This window comes from Sebastes umbrosus, chromosome 6, assembly GCF_015220745.1.
Source record: "Sebastes umbrosus isolate fSebUmb1 chromosome 6, fSebUmb1.pri, whole genome shotgun sequence".
NCBI classification, from domain to species: Eukaryota; Metazoa; Chordata; class Actinopteri; order Perciformes; family Sebastidae; genus Sebastes; species Sebastes umbrosus.
This window is the reverse complement of record NC_051274.1, coordinates 20,899,054-20,911,553: the sequence shown is the minus strand read 5'-3', so window position 1 is coordinate 20,911,553 and position 12,500 is coordinate 20,899,054. Positions and strand designations below refer to the sequence as shown.

At 40.7% G+C, this 12,500-nt stretch overlaps 1 protein-coding gene across 1 annotated transcript; it reads left to right on the top strand.

The window, feature by feature from the left end:
- The first annotated feature begins 1,016 nt into the window (after nt 1–1,016).
- On the top strand, nt 1,017–10,701 carry tktb (transketolase b). Its single transcript, XM_037772398.1, has 14 exons — nt 1,017–1,274; nt 4,174–4,291; nt 4,403–4,516; nt 4,630–4,727; nt 5,916–6,107; nt 6,542–6,669; nt 6,772–6,968; nt 7,739–7,903; nt 8,183–8,339; nt 8,422–8,552; nt 8,653–8,736; nt 9,160–9,256; nt 9,435–9,554; nt 9,774–10,701. Exons 1-14 carry the CDS (start codon nt 1,168–1,170, stop codon nt 9,944–9,946), a joined length of 1,881 nt encoding a protein of 626 aa, XP_037628326.1. The 5' UTR covers nt 1,017–1,167; the 3' UTR covers nt 9,947–10,701.
- Nucleotides 10,702–12,500: the final 1,799 nt, after the last annotated feature.

The window sequence follows — 12,500 nt, the reverse complement described above, 5'->3', positions numbered from 1 at the left end:
TTTTACAATCTTGTCTTGACTAACATCTAGCATTACATCAAACAAATTTATGTCAACATTCACCATAAGTTTCTTTTGTAGAAAGTTGGCTACATCAATCCAGATCATTCTTGTATATATATACAGTGGAAAAATAGATGGGAAATACTCTCTTTTTTCCAAGTACACAGAAATCAGAATCAGAATCGTGTTAATTGCCAGGTGTAAGAGGTATACACTAGGAATTTGCTTTGGTTTTGTTGGTGCAAATAAACAGTATAATAACAAAGAATAGATAAAAACGTTAGAATAAAATAAGAATAATACAAAAATTGAAATTCTACCAATATACAATATAAGCTATAAACAAAAATAAACATGGTATAAACAAATCACACTTTTAATCAATATCCAGCTTTTAAATTCTAAATAGTTAAATTCTATGTAATATATTGAAAGACACTTCCTTAAGTTTGTTATTGATACAGTATCACAAATTCCAAAGCTTTTCTCCCACTGTATATCATCAAATAAGGTCTATTTTTTTTTTTTATTGTGTGTGTTTTTTTTTAATTATTTTATGTTGGTTTTGTTTCATTTCTGTTGTCCTTTTCTGTTTGGCACAGCTCTTTGTTTATGTTTTCGCTATGCTTCTTCTGTATGTAAATGTTTTCAATGTTTTCTGCTGTTACTATGTATACTGTAATTGAAATAATAATAAAAAAATAAAGAAGAAGAAAAAAATATATACATAATATATATATATGTATATATATTATATATATATTATCAAATAAGGAAGACCAAAAAACATCTACATGAAGGGACATAAAGTGTTCCTAATCTTTTTTCTTAGAGCACTTCTCTTTCAGTATACTAGTACCTCCAATATAACTATTTTCCACACTATCTTCTAAATAATAATGAGCTGAAAATGATTTATGAAAAGCAGCATATCCTGCTAGACGACCCACAACTGTTCCTCCAATGACTGCATGAGGTGGGAGTGGCTGCGCGAGAGAGGAGACATAAGTCCCCCTACTGTCTGCGCTTCCTCCTCCTCCTCCTCCTCGTCTGCACTCACATCGGGCAGCTTAGCAGCAGCGGTGTTTGCAACCTACGTGTGACTGAAAATAACCGAACTTTACTTTTCTCAAGACCAAAACAACCCCAGAAACCCAGAAAAGCATGACTAGCTACCACAAACCCGACGAGAAAACCCTGCAGGGGCTGAAAGACGTCGCCAACAAGCTCAGGATCAACTCCATCAAGGCGACGTGCGCCTCCAACTCTGGGTAAGTCATGCAAAGTTATGTTGGTTTATAGAGTTATTAAAAAAAAAAACACACACGAAGAAAATGTGCAATATGTTGTTTTATGTAACTACTGTCGCTGCTGAGGCACGTTTTTACCTGCAGGGGCCCGGCGACACGTGCTGCAGATTATCCTAGCCACAGCAGACTGCTAGCAAATGTTTCATAAACCTTTTTAAGCTACTTTATGAGTTAAATTAGTCTATAGTCTGTGCTAACTCTTGCATAACACGTTGTGCTATAAATGCAAATAAATAGAGCCCCTTAATGGACGTTAAAGTCACTTTAATCAAGCTGAGAATGCATGCTTTATAATAACTCAGCTAGATGAAACTGTGTGATTAGCACCGACCTGCTTCTACTAGTCAGCCAGAAACCACATGACAATGAGGGAAATCTCGCGGTATGTTTGAATTTAAAGTTGCAGCTGCAATGCACAAATGACAAAAGAGTTGCACACCAGTTGCAATTACTTCCAGGAAATGTGTCAAGTATCTAGACAAAAGTTCACCTGTATAGTATTTCCTTATATACACACACCCACAAATATAACGACAACCAAGTAATGTTACAGGTATTTCTGGTGCCTTCTGCTGGAGTAGGTAATAATGGATGCCTCTCATGTGACATCCATTATCTGGCTGTCACATGTACCATCAAGCTTATCTGGGGATTTTTTTTAGGGAGGACAGTTTTGTACTAAAACATCCAGCCATTTAGCTTGTCACAGAATATATCAGATGGTTCATTTAACACATTTTTGTTGTTTCTTTTTTTTTGTGTCTTATTTCATAGCATCCAGAATCTGAATAAACTAGGCACCAGAAAATACCTGTAATGTTACTCCAATATAAATAATGGATGCCTCTCAGTTGACACCAGTTATCTGGATGTCACATGTACCACTTTCACACCAAAAACAACAATATACGACAATAACCTGATATTTTCAGGTGGAATTTCATTCATTCATTCATTCATTCTCACTGTACAATATCATTTCCCCCTTATGCAATTTTGTTGATAGTCTGTTTATTGTCAATACTGTATATACTGCTCCTATTTTTAGACTTCCTTCTATTTAAATGGTTCATATTTTGTTTCACCTTGTTCAGCTCTTTTTTTTTTTTTTTACTGTGTTAGCTGATGCTTCTTGTTTTTTGCACTATCCCCCTTTGCTGCTGTACACTGCAAATTTCCCCACTGCGGGACTAATAAAGGAATATCTTGTCTTATCTTACCATCAAGCTTATCTGATGAATTTTTTTTTGTAGGGAGGACAAGTTTTGTACTAAATGATTTTTTTTTTCCTGCCATTTAGCTTGTCACAGAATATCAGATGGTTCATTTAACACATTTTTGTTGTTTCTTTTTTTTGTCCTATTTCATAGCATCCAGAATCTGAACCAGAACACAATGGAGGGGGGAATAAACTAGATTATTAAATATGCAATTAAGGACCACAACTTTTGTATTATGTAATGTAGGGCTGACCCGAATGCTTCGACCATTGACTTGGTAGTCGACCTCCAAATCACTATTTGAATCCTTTGTTTTTTATTTTTATTTTTTTTATATTCAAGTATTTGATATTAATATATAAATAGCCCATGAAATAAGGAATAATCCCATATTATTCATATTCAACATTAATTCTTATTAGTTATTCTCCGATGGATATCACTGTTTGTAGAGATGCGTGTGTGTACAGTAGTGCAGCAGTGGAACTGAAACTGGGGAGCTAAAGCCAGACAGACAGAAGAACATGTCAGCTTGCCGTGCTGCTCCGCCAAGCTTCGAACACCTTTTGAATATTTCTCACCGAAGCTTCGAAGCCCAAAAAATGGTATTCGGGACAGCCCTAATGTAATTAGATTCTGTCAATCACCTGGCCAGGTACATCACATTTAGATTGCCCCCATAGTTCCCATCACACGGTTTCATTGTATTTTCACATTGCATCCTCCAGGAAATCCGGCAGTGTTATTTTCAATTTTGCGCAACTGCAAGCATAGAGGAAATGTTTGTTGGTAAACCTGTTTTGGACACTTCCTTATGTCAACTGACAAGGACATGGATGAATTATATCCTGGATGTCTTTGACTGTTAGGCATCTGATGTTCTGATACGGTTGTCCGTTTCCCTTAACAAAGAATGTTTTTAGAGTTTCGACACTCAACAACCTGCTGTTCCTCATTACTTGTCTGCTATGGATCATTACACCTGAGTATCTGATTGCTTTTGTTATGGCTTTTATGAATTTACTTCAGTTTATTTCCCAGCAGGTTATCGCTCAACAAAAGGACACGGGGTAAACAGAGCACTGGGTGTTTTTATTAAATTTAACAGTGACCATGGTGTCTTGTTTTGTTTGATTTAAGATAACTCTGTGTGTTCCAGCATGGGTGACATGATGCCATTTCTAATTTAACCCCCATAGGGAAGCAGAGATGCTGTTGAGTAACATGGGATTTCTAAACATGTCGATTACAATACTCAGACCACAATTCAGCAACTAACAGTTTCACAAGTCTACTTATCTTTTTTTTTAATGTTTTTTATAAGTGCTCTGGAGTGTGTGGAAACATAACCGATGTGATCATGTTGCAGATTAACAATCTATGGACGAGTGTTAATCCAAAAGATAGGAGGCTCTCTTTTAAAATAATCATTGCTTGGAAAATGTATCCTTTTGAATGCCTTTTTTCAGGAATGTCTGATATGTGGTACCTAAATTGTTCTCATTGTCAAACTAAAACAAGTGTGAGGAATCCTGAATGTAGCATCACATGCATGTATGTGCATGGTGTGTGGATCTTTTTGTTTTAAATGATGGTGTTTCAACTGTTCTCAACACTTGTCTCCATGTTTCTCTCCCCAGTCATCCCACATCATGCTGCAGCGCAGCAGAGCTCATGTCCGTGCTCTTCTTCCACACCATGCGCTATAAAGCAGATGACCCTCGCAACCAGTGTAACGACCGCTTCGTGCTCTCAAAGGTTGGCCTTCATTTATTTGCTCTAGTTGGTCGGCGCACCTCTGATTTTGTTATCAGCATTGTCTTTGAAGACTTCTTTTTTTTTTTTTTTTTTTTTTTTTTAAATCTCTAGGGCCATGCTGCACCTGTCCTGTACGCTGCCTGGGCAGAGGCCGGTTACGTGAAGGAGTCTGAGCTGCTCAACCTGCGCAAGATTGACTGCGAGCTGGAGGGACACCCCACACCAGTAAGTCATGAATCCGTTCTGGTATTCATGTTTCCTTGTGAAACACAATATCATGTACAAGCCACTCTCATATCTTGTATAACCTTTTTTTTTTTTCATCTCCTTTTCACCAGAAACTGGCTTTTGTTGATGTGGCAACAGGCTCTCTGGGACAGGGTCTCGGGGCTTCCTGTGGGATGGCCTACACCGGCAAACACTTTGACAAATCAGAGTGAGTGTGTGTGTGTGTGTGTGTATACAAAAACTGTGGATTCATTAAGAGGTTCAATAGAGTGTTGTTCTTGTTAAACAATGTTGAGTCAACAAGCGTTTTGCTAACCGCAGTGTAATGCTCTTGACTGGCATGCAGGTAACTGCTTTCTTTTGTTGTGGGACGTTATGCCCTGTAATCTGTTTAATGGGTAAACCTGTAGTAGTAGTAGTGTAGTTGTAATTGTGTTAAATCACTTCCTGACACGAGGCTGTGGCAAGGCCAAAAGGCATTTGCACGGCTGCAACAGAGTAATACTCAGTGATTGATATCCTTTTTGAGGAAAATGATTACCCAATAATCTAAGGTAGTTTGTACCTGGTGTCACTATTTTCATTCTAAATCGATCAAAACAAGCTTTTGATTTCGATCCTACAAGTCAAAAGCAGGATCAGCGATTCTCCCGGTCTTTTTTATTTTCTCTCCGCCTACTTGCGTGCGTCAGAAAGAGGAAAAAAAAAACATCACTTCAAAGACAACACAGCATATTTTACCGGTAGCCTGCAGCTAAAAGACGACACAGCGTATCTTACCGGTAGCCTTCTGCTGCACTTTGAGACACCGTGCACCACTGCCGGAGTCGGAGTTGACGGAGAAACAACAGAACTGGAAAATCCTCCTGCTTCCATGAAGTCACCGGCGTGGCAACATTTGAGTTATGTAAACAACGAACGTGTCGTTGACAGAAACACTTCAGTTTGTAGGCTGCGGAAGATTTAGATACTGCAGCAACGAAAGTAAACAGCGCTCATCGAACTGTTTGATGATTTCAGCCGCGATCGCGCTACATCCACTTAAAAATTGATTGCGTGTCTACATCGCTTTGTACGGTAAAGAATGTGTCTGCAGACCGGGACGTCATGGTGCATTCAGTGTAAGAACTAGTCATGGTACTCATGTCTCATGACTAGTATCAGATAGATCAAATGTAATGTTCTTCAGTCGGACCCGTGTTTTTTATTCTGAACTGAACTCTTTGGGCAAAACTTTTGCAGCCCTGTGGTTTGGCCTTTTTAAGCTTTCTCTTTGGTAGTCCACCTCAAGTCTCAACTCGGCAGACTTTCATTAGTCATGTAGTAACCACTGTGTGGCTCATTGTTTGGAGAACAACACTAAATCCCTGTTTCCCCTTTCTACATTGTGTTGCAGCTACCGTGTATACTGCATGATGGGAGATGGCGAGTGTTCAGAAGGCTCAGTGTGGGAGGCCATGGCCTTCGCCTCATACTACAAGCTGGACAACTTGGTGGCCATCATGGATGTCAACCGGCTCGGTCAGAGCGAGGCCGCACCCCTGAAGCACGACATGGAGACCTACCGCAAGCGCTGCGAAGCCTTCGGGTCAGTACCAGACTTCCACTTTCCATTCCTCCACTTTTCTCTGATTCCCTGGGAAACATTTTGACATGATGGCAGTTTTTTTTTTTTAAATGTCTCTGAATACACTAACAACAATTAAACACAACCTTTATTGTCATATGTTTGTATTTATGTATATAATCAGGACTTTTACTAGCCATCTGTTCAAAAGCTGAGTTTCAATGTTGTCTTTACTTTATTACTGTGAAACCTTTTAGGGTTAAATTTTTCACTTTGCCAACTCGCTTGCTAGATTTTTGTCCTCTTGACCTTTCCTTTCTATCTCTGCTCCTCTTTTTCCCAGTTAATGAGTTTGATGCTTAACATTGTTTGTACAGAAGTTAATAGTGTTTTTTTGGGTTAATATTTGTCATATTGTGTTGGCATGCTGTTAAAACTGAGCCATGTCTGTGTAGGTGGAACACGTATGTTGTGGATGGACACGACGTGGAGGAGCTGTGCAAAGCTTTCTGGCAGGCCAAGCAGGTCAAGGACAAACCCACTTGCATCGTAGCCAAGACCTTCAAGGGAAAAGGACTCAAAAGTAAGTGTGTGCTTTCATATAGTGCCTGTTTTTATTTAGTGAATTATTTTATTCTATTCCCCCAAATTGTATTTATGAGACTTGTTCATCCCTTGGCTGTAGATATTGAGGATCTTGAGAACTGGCATGGAAAGCCCATCCCTAAGGACAGGGTGGATGACGTCCTGAATGACCTGAAGGCTCTGATCCAGGTCCCCAACAAGACCCTGACCCCTGAGAGGCCCAAAGAGGACACGGCACCCGCAGACCTTAGCACCATCTCCCTGCCTTCACCCCCAGCATACAAGAAGGGAGACAAGGTACCTTTTCACTTGTCCCTGGCGTTCCTTTTTAATGCCGGCTAATGTGATCCGGAATGATAATCACGGTTATTTTGATCAATATTGAGATCACGATTATTAACTGATTTGTGACAAAATATTTTATTTCACTTTTACATTTAAATAAACAGCACTGCTTTCATTTCCATGTAGTGATCTATACAACCACTGTGTTTATGAATTCATTGTTTACAGGAGCACAGAGCCTCATCATTTTGTTCTCATTGTGCACCAGATTGATGCAAAATTGAGGCTAGATCTATGAAGAACGTTGTGCTCTTGTAAACAATTTATTCATAAACACAGTGGTTGTAAAGATATTAAAAAAGTCAACCACTGGCTGTTAGTTTAGGAAGTGCTTGATTTGATATGCAGCAGAGTTTTCTATGAACGGAGCATGCATTTTGAACGTCGGTATCGCAGGCGATCGTGTTCATTTAATTGTGGGAAGCCAAAATCATGACCATGATACATATTTGATTAATTGTGCAGCCCTAATGTGATCGATGTTAGGTTTTTGGGGACACTTGAAGCATCTGTAGTAATTGGTACAATCCCTTTTGAACAAGTCAATGAAAGTTTACTGATGTTACTGTTTTAGCATAAGGGTTTTTCTTGTTGGCTTAGTGGGTAGTTGCCTTGCCTCATACTGTTATCTGCACCTGGTATAATTTAACATGTAGAATATTATTCTGTTAACCTCATTGATCTGTCTTTGCTTAACATCCATTTCATTCCTGCCCTTTCAGATGGCAACAAGGAAGGCATACGGCGTTGCACTGGCCAAGCTGGGCCAGGCCAGCAAGAGAGTGGTGGCCCTCGACGGAGACACCAAAAACTCCACCTTCTCCGAGACATTCAAGAAGGCCTTCCCTGACCGCTACATTGAGTGCTTCATCGCCGAACAGAACATGGTACACAATATTTCAGTCTTCACGGGTGATCTAAATGCTGTTGCCTCACTGCTAAGTTCAAAAAGTCGGGACACGATTAACTCCCAACTTGTGTAAGGGGGATAAACTTAAATCTTCACTACCCTAATCTGCTCCAAATTTGTCTAATCTGTTACTATTCCCTCTCTAGCATGATAATCCCAGCCTCTCACTTGTGACCAGTTTATACCTCCATGCCTAATCGCATCCGCTGTCATTAAGACTAACCCTTATTACCGACGTCTTTACTCACTGCTGCAGGTGGGAGTGGCCATCGGCTGTGCCGCCCGTGACCGCACGGTTGCCTTTGCCAGCACGTTTGCCGCCTTCTTCTCTAGAGCCTACGACCAGATCCGTATGGGAGCCATCTCCCAGACAAATGTCAACCTGGTAGGGTCCCACTGCGGCGTCTCCATCGGTAAGCTTTCTGCTGAAGCGGCACTCGTTTTCTTTTATAGTTAGCGTTCCCAGCCCCTTACTGATCTTCTTCTGCCCATCAGGTGAGGATGGTCCTTCCCAGATGGCCCTAGAGGACTTGGCCATGTTCCGTGCTATCCCAACATGCACTGTGTTCTACCCCAGTGACGCAGTGTCCGCAGAGAGAGCTGTTGAGCTGTCGGCCAACACAAAGGTTGGTAGGCCACCTTGTGGTGGAGTTTGTCCAGTGAATTGTCTTCACAATGACGGGGAGTATCATTCTTGTGTTGTAACTCATCACTCTCTATTCTCAGGGTATCTGTTTCATCCGTACCAGTAGGCCAGAGACTGCAGTCCTCTACTCTCCAGATGAGAAGTTTGAAGTGGGCTCAGCCAAGGTAATGATCAACACGATGATGTTACTAGGCCTGCAGCTATCGATTATTTTAGTAATCGAGTATGCAACCGATTATTCCATCGATTAATCAAGTAATTGGATAAAAATACCTTTGCTTTATTAAGGAGCAATAGTAAATATAGAAAAGAGAAAATAAGATGGGTCTCTTAAAAATGAACAATTAATTGGTTTCCTTTTTAGAAAAATCTACAAAAAATATTTCAAATTGCTTTAAAAAGGTACACATCTTAATGTCCACTGCAAATAATTTGCATCTAGGATTTTTAGTAATCGGATTCCTCAAGGAATCATTTCAGCCCTCTGATTTTACACATGCTAATCCTTGTCCACCAAGTACCTAAATGAGATAGAGATTACACACTAGAAGAATTAATAAATATGAACAAATGTCTTCTTAAACCAGGTGGTGCGCCAGTCTGACAATGACTGTGTGACTGTGATTGGAGCTGGTATTACTCTGCATGAGGCCCTCGCTGCTGCTGATATGCTCGCCAGTGAAGGTAAACTCACATTGCCCTCTAGTGGATGGATGTAGGTATTGAGGCCTGCATTTCATAACCACCATCCACAACCCTCATGTTTGTTAATTTAGGGGGATGGGAGTCATCAGCTGCTCAGTTGGCTAATACGGACTAATGAACTTCTCCAAAGTAATGATTTCCTAATGAATTCCTATAGGGAAGAACATCCGTGTGATCGACCCGTTCACCATCAAGCCCTTGGATGCCACGACCATTCTGGCCAGTGCCAAAGCCACAAAGGGACAGATCATCACTGTGGAGGACCACTACAAGGAGGGTGGGTTGTTTTCTGTTTTTTTTGTGCTCAAGTGTCCTGTTGCAGGGTTCTCTAATCATGTACCAAAGAGGTTTGATTCTTGCCAGAGAATACACCAGGGGCCATAATCGCAAACTCTTTAAGTGCTACGGTTGACCCTACCAGGGTCAATCAAGAGAGCATCATCATCATTGTCATGTCATCCCTTGGTGATTGAGCTGGTTTGTCTCCTCTGTCCAGGTGGTCTTGGAGAAGCGGTGCTGTCAGCAGTGGGCCAGGAGCCCGGGATTGTTGTGACCCGATTGGCAGTGACCGGTGTTCCCCGCAGCGGAAAGTCCGAGGAGCTGCTCGACATCTTCGGCATCAGCGCCAAGCACATCGCCAAAGCCGTGCGTCAGACCTTCGCAAACTAAGGACTGCACCTCATCTCCTGCTTTCTGCCCAACTTGCAGCTACCTGGCATTTGAACACCTGTAAACTTCTGTGCCATCTTCTAGCTTTGGCCTGAGTGCAGTGTGCTAACCCTGTGTTATTATTACTACGGATGGGAATAGGAGTGTGGTGTTGTCAAAGCCTGTAGTGTTAATATCATGCCCCCCGTATGCACTGCGTACCCTCTTCTCCCGATTGGGTTCTTCTGCAACATTCCTTTCTTGCATCCATCATCACGTTCTCAAAATAAGCAAGTAGCTCAGAGAAAAGCATCACTGAATACTGTAAATGTGGTACGTTGAGGGATTTAAAAACCTGTCATCCCAACAGCCGTCCCGGTTCTGGTCCATTATGAAACATCCAGGCCACGACTTCTGTTCTGCATTCCAGCAATCATTTCTTTTTCACATTCCTTACAACCATGCCTCATGTCTTCTCACTCGGCTGGCATTCATGCCTCTATTTTTCTAAGACGCACTTGTTACTGTTTGTCATTAAGCTAATGAACTAGATCCATTTTGTAGTGTTCGGTCACAGCTTTCGATGTTTGGCTGTGGTAGAGAACCGTTTTTTTCAGACTCAGTGTGAAATGTTAAACCAGTTTAGTTATGAACCGTTTGAGCATTCCTCTAATGATTCCTGGCCACATGGGCATCACACAATGTTACTGGCGTGCCAGGTCACTGGTGTCATCTGTTATACCTGTGTTGTGCTGAATTAAAAAGAGTTAACCCAATGATGATGTCTTCTTTTTGTGTGGGAGGGTCTTTTTCCCGCCCCGCTAGCGTTGTGGTTCTATGGGTGGCAATATCAATGGGTCCACCACTTTGGTCCAGACTAAAATATCTCAACTATTGGATGGATTGTGATGCAATTTTGCACAGATGTTCATGGTGCCCAAAGTGATGAAGCCTGATGATGTTGGTGATACTAGTAGGTTGTAGTCTTAACTTATCCAGTGAAATATGGCAGTATCTACTGGATGGATTGGCAGCCGTTCATGGTTCCCAGTCAACATATTCTACTGGCTTTGATTTCCAGATTTTTCTTCTAGCACCGCCATAAGAGTTGACATTAGTCTTTGGTGAAATAATCTCCATTTTAAAAAGATTTCCATGAAATTTGGCCTAGATATTCATTGTGCCCAGAGGATGCGTCTTAACTACTTTGATGCTGACTTTATATCAAACGTTGGTGCAACAATGAGGCTCAAATTTGTGGTTCAAGGTCAAAATATCACCTTGCCCAATTTGATTTATGACCAAATACTACTGTGCATTCCAATACCCATGCAACCATACAATATAGTATGCCAGAAAAATATTTAGTATGTCACCAAGTAGCCTATGTGAAATGCCGAAAATACCAGGATGTCTTACTACATCTGACAGCATTTTGCAGAAAGCAAGCCAGCATGCTTTTCTGACTATCCTGACCCACAATCCTCTGCACAGCAGATATACAAGCAAGAGGGTCAAAGTTCAAGGTGCAATGTTATGATAAAGCAGTATGTCCCAATTGTAGCATACTGCATGCAAAAGTATTTACTTTGTAAAGACAGCTGCCTATGTACTAAAAGTAAAAAGAAAAAGTACGTGATTTAGAACGTAGCCCTAGTTCTAAAACGAACACATTTCCATCCGCCTCATCTCAACTAGCAAGTGTTAGCGTGCAACACTGTACTGATATGGTGAACATTTGGTGGACTTTAGCATTCAGCTCTCAGCATTACTGGACTAAAGTGCAATCTCACAGAGCTGCTAGTGTGGCTGTAGACTCCTAGTCTCGTTTTTAAAGTTGATGACTGTTTGCTACATGTGGCTTTTACAGACATGTTGTAGAGCTGGCTAGTGGTCAGACTGTCTAGCCCAGGGGTCAGCAACCTTTACTATCAAAAGAGCCATTTTTGGCCCAAAAAAAAGAAAAAAAATCTGTCTGGAGCTGAAAACATTTGAGCATTGTGATGAAGGTAACATAGTTTATAGTCTAAGTATATAAGTCTAATGCAGTGAGGGCCAAAGTGCAAATGTGCGACGGAGTATTAGGGCCACATTGAGGGAAAAAAAATCGGAGTTTTTCAGAATAAAGTCATGACTTTACAAGAAAAAAAGTTGTGATATTACAGGAAAAAAGTCGTAATGTTACGAGAATAAAGTCATAACTTTCCGAGAAAAAAAGTCGTAATATTACGAAAATAAAGTCATAACTTTACGAGAAAAAAAGAAAAAACACGTAAAATTACTACTTTATAATAGTATGACTTTATTCTCGAAATCTCAGATTAATTTTTTTCCTCAATGTGGCCCTAATACTCCGTCGTACCGTCGTACCATAGACCTACAACAATGATAAATGAAATGAAAATCCCTGGTCTAGGACAAAGTAGTAAAGTTGTGCTACAATGGCAGAGAAAGGACAATAGGTCACAGCAGAGATGGTAAAAGTCCTTTGTGTCAACCAGTCACCGAAGAAGCGATGAATTGTAGGCCTCTGCTGTGGAAATTGTTAATCTAGGGTGTTGTCAGATTGAGGTTA

Coding starts and splice junctions, on each gene's coding strand:
- tktb (XM_037772398.1), top strand. CDS start 1,168: ATGACTAGCTACCACAAACCCGACGAGAAAACCCTGCAGGGGCTGAAA. Junction 4,292..4,402: donor ACCGCTTCGTGCTCTCAAAG/GTTGGCCTTCAT, acceptor TTAAATCTCTAG/GGCCATGCTGCACCTGTCCT. Junction 6,108..6,541: donor AAGCGCTGCGAAGCCTTCGG/GTCAGTACCAGA, acceptor ATGTCTGTGTAG/GTGGAACACGTATGTTGTGG.